The following is a 13,898-nucleotide window of genomic DNA, read 5'->3' on the forward strand; positions in this document are numbered from 1 at the left end:
GCGTTGTCTTTACGTATAAGCAGAACATATTTTAGCACGTACGTAGCAGGAAAAACCTTCACGGACCCTACCACAGATGGCGTTGTTTTTTTTTTCTTTCATTGCATAATGTCCCGGGCGCGGAAATGAAACTGTAATTCAATTTGACCGTCGTGAAACAGATGCTCAAATAAATGTTCAACCAAACAGGGGCATTTGCTGTAGGCAGTCAAGAGGTGAGAGATGTTTTCTTGGAGTCAAACGTTCAACCGGCGGTTGTAAATCAATAAGAGTGTATCGATGCGAAGCGTTGTTGTCTTGCTTGGTTGGTTGTTGAAGATTGAAGTTTTTACAAAGTAATGTGTGGAATATTTTAAAAACATTTGGGAGTTGTTGAGAGTTTTTTCTAATTTAATTTTAGAACATTTGCTTTCTTTAGTCGTAATCTAAATTATTGTACTACAGATATAAATATGTAAAGTATTAGCTTATACTTAACTTTACAACACGGACTTGATGATGCAAAAAGTCATTAGAGGGACAGTTTAATTCAATCTATCATAAGACACACAAAACAAACTGTGAAAGGTAGTCATCTGATTCCTTGTTCCCATATAGGTACGACCAATTTGTCAAACGTGAGACAATAAGGCAGCCTATCTATCTCGCCTTCATGTACATCCTTCCCATGGCATTGCGGAAATGTGCAACAACACGAAACATGCACACTACTGGCATTGTGCAATGCGAACTAATTTCTTGCGGCATAATTACTGCCGCATTTACTGTCGCGCGCTGGGAAGCGCAAAGCGTCTCCAAACACAGCCGCAACACATCGCAAGTCCCATTACGCTGTCCGGCAGTTGTCGCTGAGCTGCATCCAAAAAATAATGGTCTCCCCCCCCCCACTGCTTACGTAAGCAGCTTCCTCGTGAAGCAAAACGGCAACTCAAATTACACGCCGAACTGGAGCGCACCGGCAAAGGGTAATGTCCGAGGTAATCGGTTCTATCCATGCTGGGCCCTTGCAAGGCGTAAACTATCGACCCGAAACGAGTTGGCGGGTGTGGGAAGTGGTCCAAATCTGCCCGGTTTGCTTAACCGGAATCATTTCATCCCAAACTCCCGACACACCACGTCGATTTCTGCGACATTTGAAGATCGTTTTTTTTTTTGGGGTAGAATAATTTCGTCCAAGCTATCCAAAAGGCGGTAGGGTGTGATCTCCCACGAAAAAAAAGAAGCCAACGAGCGAGTTCGAGTTGTCGAGCGTGTCCAACATCAGCGAAAGAAATACGGCTAAGGTGCGCAAATCAAAGCTTAATGGTCACAATAAAACCCCGTTACCATGGAAATCGTTCAAAGATGCTAGAACCGTAGGTTCTCCAGATGTCTGGAGGCACCTGGACGTTCGAAATTTAGTCGGATTTCGGTCCCGGGGGCTTTTTGGTCACTTCAGCCAGAAGATCTTGCTTAGCGCTAATTCAACCCGGCACACGAAATATTGGCTGCTAGTGCGAACGGTATTTCTTCCAGTTTAACTACAAACCCCTATTGAGATCAATGTCAGGCAGAGCTCTGGGAAAGTCGTAGAAAAGTCGTACGATTTTTTGTTTTAAACCATCCACGGAAGCCACACAATCTCCTGCCCAGGGTATTTCTTTCGCTCAACCGTTTTGACAGTGTGTCGAGCAATCAATCATCGACACCTTTCGGATACGGCCAATGGCGTTCCGGTGCGTTCCAGGTAACTCTCGGGCACGGAGCGCAACGCTGCGGAACGGGCAGGCACTTTTTGCGCCAGCGCACCACCCATAAGCCTTCTTGTCGACATGCAAATAGTACACCGCCAGCGCGCAACAAAAAATGTCTCCTGGTGGGAGGGAAATTATGGCAGGACAAGAATTATGCCCGGTTCAATTCATTTGCGGGACGGCGGGATCGGTCGTTCTGTCGGGAACCGTTGCGAAAGCCGTGCGTCACACGTACAACGCCGGGCGGGGGGAAAAGCGAACTTTTCACGCGCACCCCCAATGGTGGTAAAGGGTGGTATAGGTCGAATAGTTTATGATGATTCACCGTAACGGCGATACGATTTCTCATGCCCATCGCCCATCTATGGGCACCAGCCAGGCGTTGAAGTTGGCTGTGGATCTAAATCCATAAATTGTGGCACTCCTCACGCGAAGAATTCATCAACTTTTGCAACCCAAAAGGGTGGGTGCGGGAACGAATGGAATAAAATTAGTAACTCTGGGGAGGATTCCTTCACATTTCTTACACACAACCGATCGATACGGAATATGGTAAAAAGTTTAATCCATATTAAACGTTCGGAACACTCCCAAACCGCCCTCACTAGCAGGAGATGCTAATACGATGCGATTTGGGGGAATTGAAGTATTCTCATTGATTCGATTGATTTGCATGCGTCGAGAATAGCTGTGTAGAGCAGTAAAATTCCGCGCTCCCCACCTTAATACATGGAATTATTCTTTGAACATGAGTTCGATAGGATATGCCGTGATAAGTAAATAAAAAATCCACCGAATGGAGGCCGGAAACGGGACGATATTTTAATATCTGACCGTGTTTCATCGCCCAAAGCCACGAACATGCCTATCTGTAGTCGCAAAACTTGTGGATACAAGCACTTTGATAGGTTTATTGATCGTTAAAAAAAACATGCACACACACACGCGCTACGACAAACCATACACCAGCAGTGCAAGCCCTCGGGCACTACGAATGGCGTCCGAGTTGTACTGTCTTACACCCACGACTTCTTCAACATCATCACCTGCATAGGCGGAACGATTCCGAACGGAATGTACCTCACTTCTGCATCACACATCTGGTTCTGGTGGGAGCCGGATGATGTTTGGCTAGACTGCGGACTTGCGCCATTGACCTTGACTAACGACGATCGGTGGTGCGCTTGGTGGAAACGATCGGATTAACACAAATGTGATCCAGTGTGGAGTGAATTAAGGCATAGTTTATGGGAAGTGTCACGTCAAGCGACGACGAATGTTGCTGTCTGTTAGGTCGAAAAGCGACAGAGCCTCAGGGAAACTAAATGCTGCAACATTCAACAAGGATTCGAAACTTTGAAGGTGAATTACAAAAGGATTTATCAAATCCAAAGGTTTTGTAATGCAGAACTAAGCGGAGGAGTATCTTATTGCTAATTTACTTAATTGCAGTACTAAATATCCTGGTTTAGAAGAAATACATTCAAAGCTTATTATAATCTAAGCTAGGGTCCACCATTTTTGATGCTCGGTAGTCCAGCAACATTCTCATTACCAACCCTAGCCTTCGCCATTGCAGCAACGGGTAACTCAATAAGTTTAAATGATTTTAGGAACAAAGACATATCATTTGAGAGGTCTAAAATATTAAATTATTTTGTTGATCAATGTTCGCTAGGTTTCTAGCTCCGAATGAGCATGTAACGCGTAAAACATCCTCTGGAGAAGTCTGACAGGTTTGGTCGAATATTTAAAGCAGGATCGTTATTATTTGATCAAAATGTGTCTAACCTCTTCAGGGATTTCTCTGATGTACAGGCAGTCCCCGAGATATGCGGTTTCTCTTCTACGCGGATTCGGAGATACGCGCTTTTTGGAAATTTGACAGCTGACTTCGTTTATAGCACAAAATCTAAGCATAAAGGTGTAAAATTGGTCGAAAATATCTTCTTTTATCATATAAAACATTTGCTTTTTAGTTCATTTCAATGTATTCTATCGAAAAGTAGCCTAGTTTGCTGAATAAATTCAGTGCAGAGTCAACTATCTCTAACTTTAAAGTATATAAGATTTATACGACCGGGTTATAGCGGTCCGCTATAATAGCGTGTCACGGGGACTGCCTGTATTTGCTAAATATGTCTAATGGAATGAACAAGAACCTCTTCATGATGTATCCTCACTTTTGCTCGTCAAACCTTGAGAGCAAGTCAAGGTTAATACAGTGATGCATAAATATACGCTATGACCTCGCATATCAGTGTGGCATTTAGTTGTTGGTCCTCTTAGCGACCATACCAGCCAATTAGTGACCTGGGAGGATATATTACAAACTCAATTTCATAACATTATAATACGCGCTGTTGTCGTAGATAAGCGAAAAGACCCAATCTGCCGTCGTACGGAATCACTTTGCTATTTCTGTTGTACGGCGGCATTTGTGATGCAGATGTAATGCGGGCGCTTTATTTGGGGATGCGCATTACAATGACCGGCCGAAATACAATACAGCAGCGATTTCACGCCTGACTTGAACCGACACCCAATGCCAAACCAACTCGCGGGTGGACGAACCAGCGGCAGAAGCTTTTAAAAACAACGTGGGACGAACGTGTAGCTTTAAATTGATTTCCTTGCTCTTAAACGTTGCGCGGTTTTTTCGCTGCCACATTTGCGGCACGGTAGCTAAAAACAACTTATCATTTCCGATTGCAAACCATCCGGCAAACCATTTGTCACAGGGACGGCGAAAGACTCCAAATGGTTGCTCTATACGGTGCTAAATGAACGAACGCTAATGATGATCGCCTTTGACTATGATCCGTCCCGCTTCCCAAGTGATGTGCAAGTGTTGTTTTCTTCTAACCAAGCCTCATCCGCACACAACGGCCCGATAAACGCCGCAAAGAAACCTCACCGCCAAACATTCCAACTGTCACACAGTCAACTCACGACAAATAGCTGCCACGGGGTTTCGTTTGTCTGCGCGGCTAATCTCTACGCGTGACTGTGGCTGATTTACTCCATGATTTATTACAACCTAAATAAAATGCACTTTTATCATAGCAAAAATAAAAATTCATCAAAGCGGACGTTTGCATCATAAAGCCAAACCCTCCTGGTGCACTTACCCCAGTAGCTGCCGCGCCGCAACGTCGAGTGGTTTTTCCGCACGGTACGTTTTTTGGACTTTTTTCGCTTCACTTTCTTCTTGTGGTTCACGTGTATGATGTTGATATCGTTATAGTCAAACACATCACAATAGTTTTCATCATTCTCGTCCGCCTCGTCCTCCTCCTCCTCGTCATCGTCATCGTCCTCTTCGCCGCTCGCCGCACCGTTTTCGTTGGCGTTCGGGCGGGTTTGCTTGTCCCGCACGTCATCGCCCTGCTCGCTGACTATCACCACCTCACCGTTTGGGCCGTACACCCGCTTTGCACCACCCTTCAACCGGGGCCGACCCGGACGACCAGTGTCCTTCCGCTTCGGCGAACCCGAGTCCGACCCCTCAAAACACTCACAGTCACTGTTCATCTTGTCGCACCGCACACAGTACAGATTGTCGCCCAAGCTGTTGATCAGGAACTCGTTCTCGCTGAACTCTTCATCGTCATCCTCCTCTTCGTTGTCATCGTCCGCTTCGTCGGGATCCTCATCGTTGTCCGCTCCATCATTATTTTTTCCCATGTACCGATGGCGCACCGCACTGCTAGCTTTATCCCCGCTCACCGACGGGAAGACACTGGCCAGAGAAATTTCATTCTGAATCGCACCAGCCGATCGTATCCGCTTCAGCTCGTCTCCCGGGGCGGTCGTCAGCTGGAAGTTTGCGTCACCAAATGGAGCCGAAATCGAGCGCTTGTAAACGAACGAAGGTGGCTCCCTGTAGCGGTTCACGTGCACCGACTGATTGCGCTTGCCGAGCAGGCTCGAGGAGTCGTCCCGCAGGAACTCCTCCTCGGTGTAGTGGGCCCCACCGGTCAGTGGTTCCAGAGGGTATCCGTATGGGCGAACTTCGTGAAAAAGTTGCTTCCGACCACTAGCCGTCGTCGTCGAGTGGGCACTCCCGGTGCCGGATTTGGTCGCTTTGGTCGACTTCCCCTGCCCGAGGGAACCACCCGATCCACCGGCACCACTTTTGCGCTTGTCCGGATGGGGAAACATAAACTCCAGGCCGGCATCCGTCTGCTGAAAGTACCGCTGCTGGAGTGCATTGTTCTTGAAGCGAATCGTCTCATTCTTCGTCACTATAAACGTGTCGTAATAGTCGTTCTCCTCGTCCTGCTGCTCACCAACGCTGGCAGGGACGGTTCCACCAACAGCTCCCCCATTGTTCGCACCGTCCGTGCCAAGTATCGCGGCCCGACCCGCCCCATAATCCCGGTAGAACTCCTTGATAGCCGCTTCGTTCATCTTCTTCTTCTGTATGTAGTAATGCCGCAAGCGCTTCAAATGTTCCTCGTAGAACGCTTCCAGGTCGTGTATTTCCTGGTTGTACCGGCGGTCATTGCAAAAATTTTCAAAATCACGCGCAAAGTCCGGTGCCTCCGGTTCGAGCGTTCCCGGTGCGGGCGCTTCGGCACAGAAGTCGTCGCCCAGCTTGCTCCAGTTTTCGTCGTACAGCTCGCGGAAGATGTCCTTCCCGGCGACACGCTGCTTGCGAATGGATTTCTTGCGCTTGGACGAGTTACGCTGCACCACCATTACCCGCTTGAAGTAACCGTCCCGGCTGACGGCCAGCTTCGGTGGTTTGCGCCGCTGGAGCAGCGTTGCCTTCTTCGACTTGCGGCGGAACAAATTTTTTGGCTTCGTTAGCGTCAAGCTGAAGCCCGAATCGCGGGACGACATCGATTTGAAGGATTCATTCTTGACCTTGGGCGGTGGCACCAAGCGTGGCCCGGCCGTTGAGAGTATCGAGTCCTCTTCCTGCTGCTGCCCAAGGTTCAGCTGCTTCCAGATCCGACCGGTATTGATCGAGTAGAACTCCTTGTTCTTCGTGAAGGGATTTTCCTTGATGCGCAGCGCGTACGGTATGCTGTTCTCCGGCGAGGGCAGTTCCGCCTCATCGGCGTACAGCGTCTGATCGTAGAAGATGTTGTTCTCCTCCTCGAAGTAATTGCCGGGAAAGATAAACTTCGGCTCACTGGCCGCATCCCCACCTTTCGGGGTGCGCTGAAGTTCAAAATTTTCGTGGCTCTTGTACGTATGCAGGCTCGCATCTTCCACGTCCAGCGTGCCCGTCTTACTCGCGGTCGCCTTTTTCGCCTTCTTGCGGTATTTGTTTTTTTGGTTTTTCAGCTCTAGCGTACCGTCCGTCACCGTGCCGGTCAAGTTCTGTGTCGAGCCTCCCAAACCGTGGCGCAAATCCTTCTCGTCCACCTTGATATCGACATCGATCAAATCGAGCGCGGAATCGTTGCTTAGCTGTCGGTTCAGATTATCTTCCGGCTGCTTCAGACCACCGCTGTCCGACTTTGAACCCGCGTGCTCGATCCCATCCGCCCCCTGTCCATCCATCGCCGGGATTCGTATTACGATCCCATCGCGCGATTTGCTGCGTATCATTTTGAACGTTTGCGTGTTGATCCTTGGAATCCGCGAGGGACTCCTTTGCCGTTCACCGGTATTCGTGGCGCACGGCACTGCCACAGGTGCTGGCGTTTCCTTTACCACCTTCACCTTCACCTGCGGCTTATGCTCCCGACCGGGGTCGGGCTCCGGCGGACAGTTGTCGAAGCTGGTCTCCAGGTACCGCTCGTTGACGTGGGTAGTGGATTGCATCAAGGAGTTCGGCTCACAGTACGTCCGAATCGTAACCAGCGTGGGCAATTCGTTGGTGGCCGTTTTGCTCGTACCGGTGCTGAAGCTGCTTCGGAACGATTTTTTCGACGACGCGTTCGTGTTGTTATTGCCCGCGTTCGTAAGCGTATTGCTCTCGATCGTGAACGTGCTGATGCTGTAGAATGACTTGTCGTCCGCCGTGTCGTCGGGCGGTATCTTCGGGCACCGCACCACGCCACCATCGTTCCCTTCATCCTCCTCGGGGATCGCGTCCGAGCTGACGTTTATGTTAACGTGTGAGATATTCTTCACCCGCCCGGTGCTACCCGTGGTGTCTTGCCCGTTCGACGCTTTCGACAGCTTCCCCTGCCGTTCCTGGGCACCTGACGGGATCGTTTTGCTGCTGAGATCATTGTTTTGTACTTCGTGGTCGAGTGCGTTCCTAGGATCAGCGTGCTGCTGAGACGCACCAACCGACTGCTTCGAGGGTCTGGGCGGTTTCTTGATCTTGATCTTCTCTACCTTCCGGGACACCTCGTACGTCTTCTCCACGAGATTGCGGTTCTCATTGATGTACCGATCGTTGATCTCCTGCAGTGCGCGAATCTTTTCGTCCAACGACGCATCGTTCGATTCTAGCTTCTCCTCGAAGGAAAGTTCCGGTGCGGACACTCGCTTCGTGATGGAGGAGGACGCCGCACCCTGCTTCTCCGACGCGTGCACCTCTAGCCCCTCCTTCGTCTGGGTGCCCTCCGCATCACCGTGCAGCTTCAGCTTTTCCGGCCCTTTCACAACCGTGGCCTGATCCTCAAACTCATTGATGTTGACCAGATTTTTGGTCGAACCGCGGAGTACCGCTGCCGCGTTGCGTTTGCGACCCCGCTCGAGATAACTCTTCCGGATGCTGATGCGCTTGAACGAGTCGCTCCGTTTGAAGCTTTGGTCGATGTTCGATTTGTCCTTCTGCTTCTTTTTCGTCTTCAGCAGATTCCGGATCGATTCGAACGTGATTGGCTTCATGGTTTATGCGCCACCATGCCTGGAACCATGCGGTAACGATCCACTAACTTCGATGGTGCTGCAGCTTGGGTGCGGGATGCATTTTTCAGCTGTGCACCACGATTGTGCGCATCGCGATAAAACACTCCTGCGGGTATCGGAATTGGACGGGAGTCTGTTGGGATGAAGAAGGGTTGGAGGATATTCGAAAATGTCGATAAAAAAAACACTGCTGTCAACTTCGATAGATGTCGCTCTGTTGCAACGACACGGCGACCACAGGTTTGTAAACGCAAGTGACAACTTCAAACACAAACACACACACAAACAGACGGGGGAGGCTGCTGTTTCGTTGGTCGTCCCCCTATCGGTAAGAACTCGCTTCAAAGACTCTATCACATACGCAGCGCAGAGTACGCGACTAGAGCCGCTCGCGGACCGATCCTTCCTCGTTATGACCTTGACGCGGACTAACCGTTAGTGGCGTCCGGCCGCCTTGGCAAACAGACGCACACGCCAAACGGTGCAACCACGGGAAAGTTAGGGGCTCTCGCGAGCACCACGCATTTTTTTGTTTGGGTTTTTGTTTTTCGTTTTTGTTCACGCATTCGCAACATTCGCCACTTTCCTTTTGCCTCAACGGGCGTTACCAGCGCATCGCCGCTGGCAGGTGATGATGTCCGTGCCCCTGGCCATCCATTGGCTGCATATCGGCAGCAAGAGGGAGGGGGAATTGTACATGGCCACCATCTTGTAAGGTGGAAAAGTTTCGAGCAAAACAAACAAAAAAATAAATAGTGCACCACTTCCACCGTGCGTCGCGCTCTCTCGCGCCTCGTCGCGATGGCGAAACAACAACCATCCAAACATCCACTTCTGCCGAGCTCATCACCTCCGGAGCGCGCGTAATGAGCGTTTTGCATGTACGCCGGACGCAAAACGCAAATGTGATCTGCTTTTTGTCGGTGCTAATGAATGAAAAACTTCAACCAACTGCAAGCGTCAAACATATACGTGCACGGCTGCCCACGGGCCGGTGGGGTTCGGAAGAGAAACCGCGCGGGTGAGCGCGGCGCGCGTTTAAATACTTATGCCACGATCTGACACGGTACCGATGTAATACATTCGGACACAACAACCAAAGCCTTTGACCGAGGTATCACAAGTGGTGCGCTGTACGTTGTGTCCGTGTAAGTTGTTGAACTCACGAGACGTTGTTCTCCCCCCCCCTCCCCCCTCCTCCCCTTCCTTACCCTAACACCTCCCTGAGCTTGGGCTGGGCTTACTGGTCATTCGCTTCCACCAGGATTGTGGAAGTTAGTCCGCACCCGGACCCGAGTTTTACTTTTCGGAGACAACCCCAACACACCAAGCTGTGTCCAGCAATGTGTAACCTTCAACGTTAGAGGTTCTGACATACAGCACGAGCTGCAGCGAAAAAAAAGACTCCGAACGCGAAAACGGTAGATTTCCGCCATACTTCGCTGACCAGAACACAGCAAAAACGGCCCCGGGTTGTTGACTCATAAACCCGTTCTACAAGACTGCCCCGTTCAACGTACGGTACACCGTGAGATGCGGCTTCCCTAATGGAGCGCCCGGTGGTCACCATCGAAAACAAATTCCGCGTGCAGCCAAATATCGCGATACGCCGTATGGGGCCTTTGCCACTGACGCGTCTAAATATGGCGCCCGGCTGTGTCTAGAATCACGCTTCAAGATGTTTATCGAAACATTTCGCAAAACGGTGGTGCACGAACACCAGCAACTTCCAACGGCTGTTGCAGCTGTGTAAGCTAAAGGTGGTCAAGGTTCGGTCCGTATTGATGCTGCAATGTTTAAGTGAGAAAGAGGAATGCAAATGGAAACGGATCTCACTGGAAGTTAGTTGCAGGAATAATTTGTTTGACACAACTTAAAAGTCTGAAAGTAGCCTAAGGTTTACAGTCCAATCTTGCCCGTATCTTGCTTTAGACAACTTGCCCTACAACCAAGCGGTTGCAGTATCATGCGATCAAACTGAGTTGCTTCTCGAAAAGTAACGCTTATGTCTGGGTCATCCAAACACGCATGCCACGCATCAGAAATTTATTACAAACCCGTTGAGCCGGCGGCCGATGTTTATCTTCCAATCATTACCTCTAAATTTTCTCTGGACTATCTGTACTGCTACAGCGATTACCGAGATGCGCGTGTACTGAAAAAAATATTTCCCGCCATTACCGCCTAACGCTGCTATCATTGCATCCGATTCTAATTTCCCATGGCCCTCCTGCGGACATTAGGCGCCCATCTTGGACATCATCTTTACGGGGTTTCTTTCCGTTAATGAGTCTCTGTGCGTCCCACTGGCGACACGAAACCATAGCGCAAATGGTTCTATATTGAAACGCGACCCTCCGGTTACGAACAGCTCAGACATTCGTCTCCAGCATCGCTTGCCCAACTTTGAGGTGCGTGTACGAAGTGAATCAAACTAGAAACAGCAACAAAAAACACCGTTCCACAACTGCAATGGCTGGTCCGTACCTTCCCAAAAAATGGGTGGCATGTACCAACTACTGGGAACCGAATATAATTAGGTCAGTCATGAAGAAGTCTCGTGAGGTACCTCAAGCAATGCAAGCCATTCGCGACCTCGCTGAGTGGGTAATGAACGACGAACAAAAAAAAACGAAAGCACAACTAAAACTAGGTTCCAGGGAAAACAATCACGAACCAACTCGGACCAGCTGCCGGTTACATCAAAGGCCAGCTTTAAAAATTACTCTTCCTCGACAAACGGGGGTTTTCTAGCCCACCAAAAAAGAAAAAAAAACCCCACTGAGCGAGATGTTTTGCGAGTAGCATAAGTAACGTGATCTCGTGGTTTGATCTTTGATGGATGTGTTTTTTTTCTTTTTGGCAGATCGATTCGATTTGATCGATCCCGTGATGTTGCTAAATGGGGCTAGCTTTCCATCCCTCTTCGGTCCCACCACTAACTTCACTTGAACGGTCGATGTAACGTGGATGGATGGTACCTGATCAGCTTCACCAGGCTCGAGCATCAATTGTACCAAACCCTTGGACATGATCATCACTTCAACTTCGCCAGACGTAAGGACGTAAGTGCTGGCGAAGAGTTTGGCACCGCTTCCAGGAATCTTGAAACTCCAAAAACCGAAGGCTTAGGGATACCCTTCAAGAAGATACCGTTAAAGAGATTGGGAGTTTTCAAGAGATCTTCACCGCTGCTGGAGAGTCCGACCGACAACCAGTGTTTCTCTGGGCCTTACTACCACCCGGACCCGGCCAGTCGTAAAACAATCGAATAAAAAAAGTTAGCGCGGATGTGAAATGACGAACGGTTTTGCGTGTTGCGGGGAAAGCAGCTGGCGAAAAAACCTGATGCTGGAGCGTTTAGGTCAGCTCGGGACGGCGGAAGTGGATAGCAACCTTCGTAACGGCCGTACGGCGGTGTCTCGGGCAAGACCACAACACGCCCGTTGTGTGTCCGGATTGTGAAGGATTGTATAACAAGAAAAAAAAAACCGCAGCAAAGGCCGCACACTCGTTTTGTAGGTCACACACACACGCTGGTCACAAACCGCACGCTCACCCTGTACTTCCCAGTGGGCACGGAATTTCGCTAGTGGCGAATGATTCGACACTATTTTACGAATTCTTGCGAGGTTTGGCTTTGCGCTGTTACCTGGTGGATATGCTGGGATACTGATGTTACGTCAGACAGATGGTTTAAAAGATCATCTTTCTTAACATTAGCCATTAGCACTTGTAAATGTCACTGTATGTCAAATGATCGCTAGAACGTACCTTGCTTCAATACAGCACGGCCCACTTCCAAGCGTACATTAATGAAGTTCACAACTCTCGCATTATCGAGAAAGTGATATTGTAAATCATACACCGGAAAAAAAGGTTCGCCCAAAACCACCTTTATGATCTCCCCCCTTTCTCCCCCTTTTTTACACTTTCCCAACGTGTGCAGAATGTAATCGAAACCAGCACAGTGTGTCGTAAGACGCTTATCGCTCAATTAAGTCGCATCTTCGGCTGCCATGCAACCAGCCCCAAAGTGAAACAACGACAGAACCCGCGAACACACAACAGCATCATCATCATCTGGGTGCACCGGAAACACATCGGTGCCTCTCTGTGAAAGTGTGTGTGTGTGTGTGTGGTACAGGAACAGGAGCGGAACAAATGTAATGATCTTTGTCGGTGCTCTGCCCATGCTTTGCTGCTACCTTGAACCGATCGATACATGAGTGTATCGGAACTGTATCCAGCGGGCCCGATGCGCCACACTGAGATTATGTGCTCCACCACACATTGACAGCCGGGCCAGGATGGGTAGCACACTTTTCTGCTTAATTTGAATACTTGTAAAACCTCGTCATCCACGTGTGAGCACGGGGAAGTGTGTGAGAAATAGGGGGAAAAAAAGCCACCCCACGAACCGCCCCATCGGGCGTAACACTGGACAAGAAAGTGGAGTACTAGGCTACACACTGTTGGCTGTAAAATGTATCGAGGAGAGAAGAGATCAGCAGATAAACAAGCCCGTCTGAAAGATGTCGAAGATGCGCGTCCCCGGGACAGACGGGTCCGCAAGGGAGATGAATTTCAATTAAAGTAAGATCATGCCCAGAAGGGCACACACACACACACACGCGCGTACTTCCTCCCGTGGTTGTGCGGAACCAGAGGGGGTAATGTTTCTCTTTCCGCATTTCACACCCTGCAACGTTTGTGAATATCGTACACGGCGAGTCGGACCGTAGGAAAGCTGTGTTGATAACCAGACCGGAGCTCTACATCGTGTGCTCGAGGGTGGTTTTGTCTTGCAGGCAGTTATTTTTTGCGGTTTCGTCCTTGATTTTCTCCCCAGCACGTGAGGTTGTCGGGGGGGGGAAAGTCATTGCCGGGGAGAAATGAGATTTATGTATATCAACGCGATGGCTACCGCACAGCGCCATTGTTAATAGGTAAATAAATCAAGCGCTCGTTACATGCACTTATGCATGCATTTATCAAGACGACGGTGACGACGCCAACTGCTGGCTGGATTTGTCTCATTTGCTTTGGTTTGTGCTGTTTTTTTTTCCACTGCTTACCCTACTCGCTTTCTTTACGTCTTCCTTTCCCCTGGGGAGTATCTTCCCCCCGGTGGATTGGCGTGGCTTTAGTGAAACATGTGTTCTTTATGCTCGATATACACCGCAGATGATCATCCGTCTGCTATGTTCCCACTGTTTGCACGCTCCCACATACACGTCTGGCACATTTCGATCACACATATGCAACCACCAGCGGGGCCGGATGGAAATGAGTTCAATGCATTTTTGATTAAAATGTTCAATGTCCCGAGGCGAGAGGTGC

At 49.4% G+C, this 13,898-nt stretch overlaps 1 protein-coding gene across 1 annotated transcript in view; it reads right to left on the bottom strand.

The window, feature by feature from the left end:
- LOC128710122 (disco-interacting protein 2) overlaps positions 1-8,534 on the bottom strand; it is a 30,806-nt gene extending 22,272 nt beyond the window's left edge. Inside the window, exon 1 of the mRNA XM_053805163.1 lies at positions 4,865-8,534. Coding sequence (XP_053661138.1) covers positions 4,865-8,534 — 3,670 coding nt within the window. The remainder of the gene's footprint in view (positions 1-4,864) is intronic.
- Between the last annotated feature and the right edge of the window lie 5,364 nt (positions 8,535-13,898).

The sequence above is a fragment of the Anopheles marshallii genome, chromosome 2 (genome assembly GCF_943734725.1).
Source record: "Anopheles marshallii chromosome 2, idAnoMarsDA_429_01, whole genome shotgun sequence".
In the NCBI taxonomy this organism is placed as follows: domain Eukaryota; kingdom Metazoa; phylum Arthropoda; class Insecta; order Diptera; family Culicidae; genus Anopheles; species Anopheles marshallii.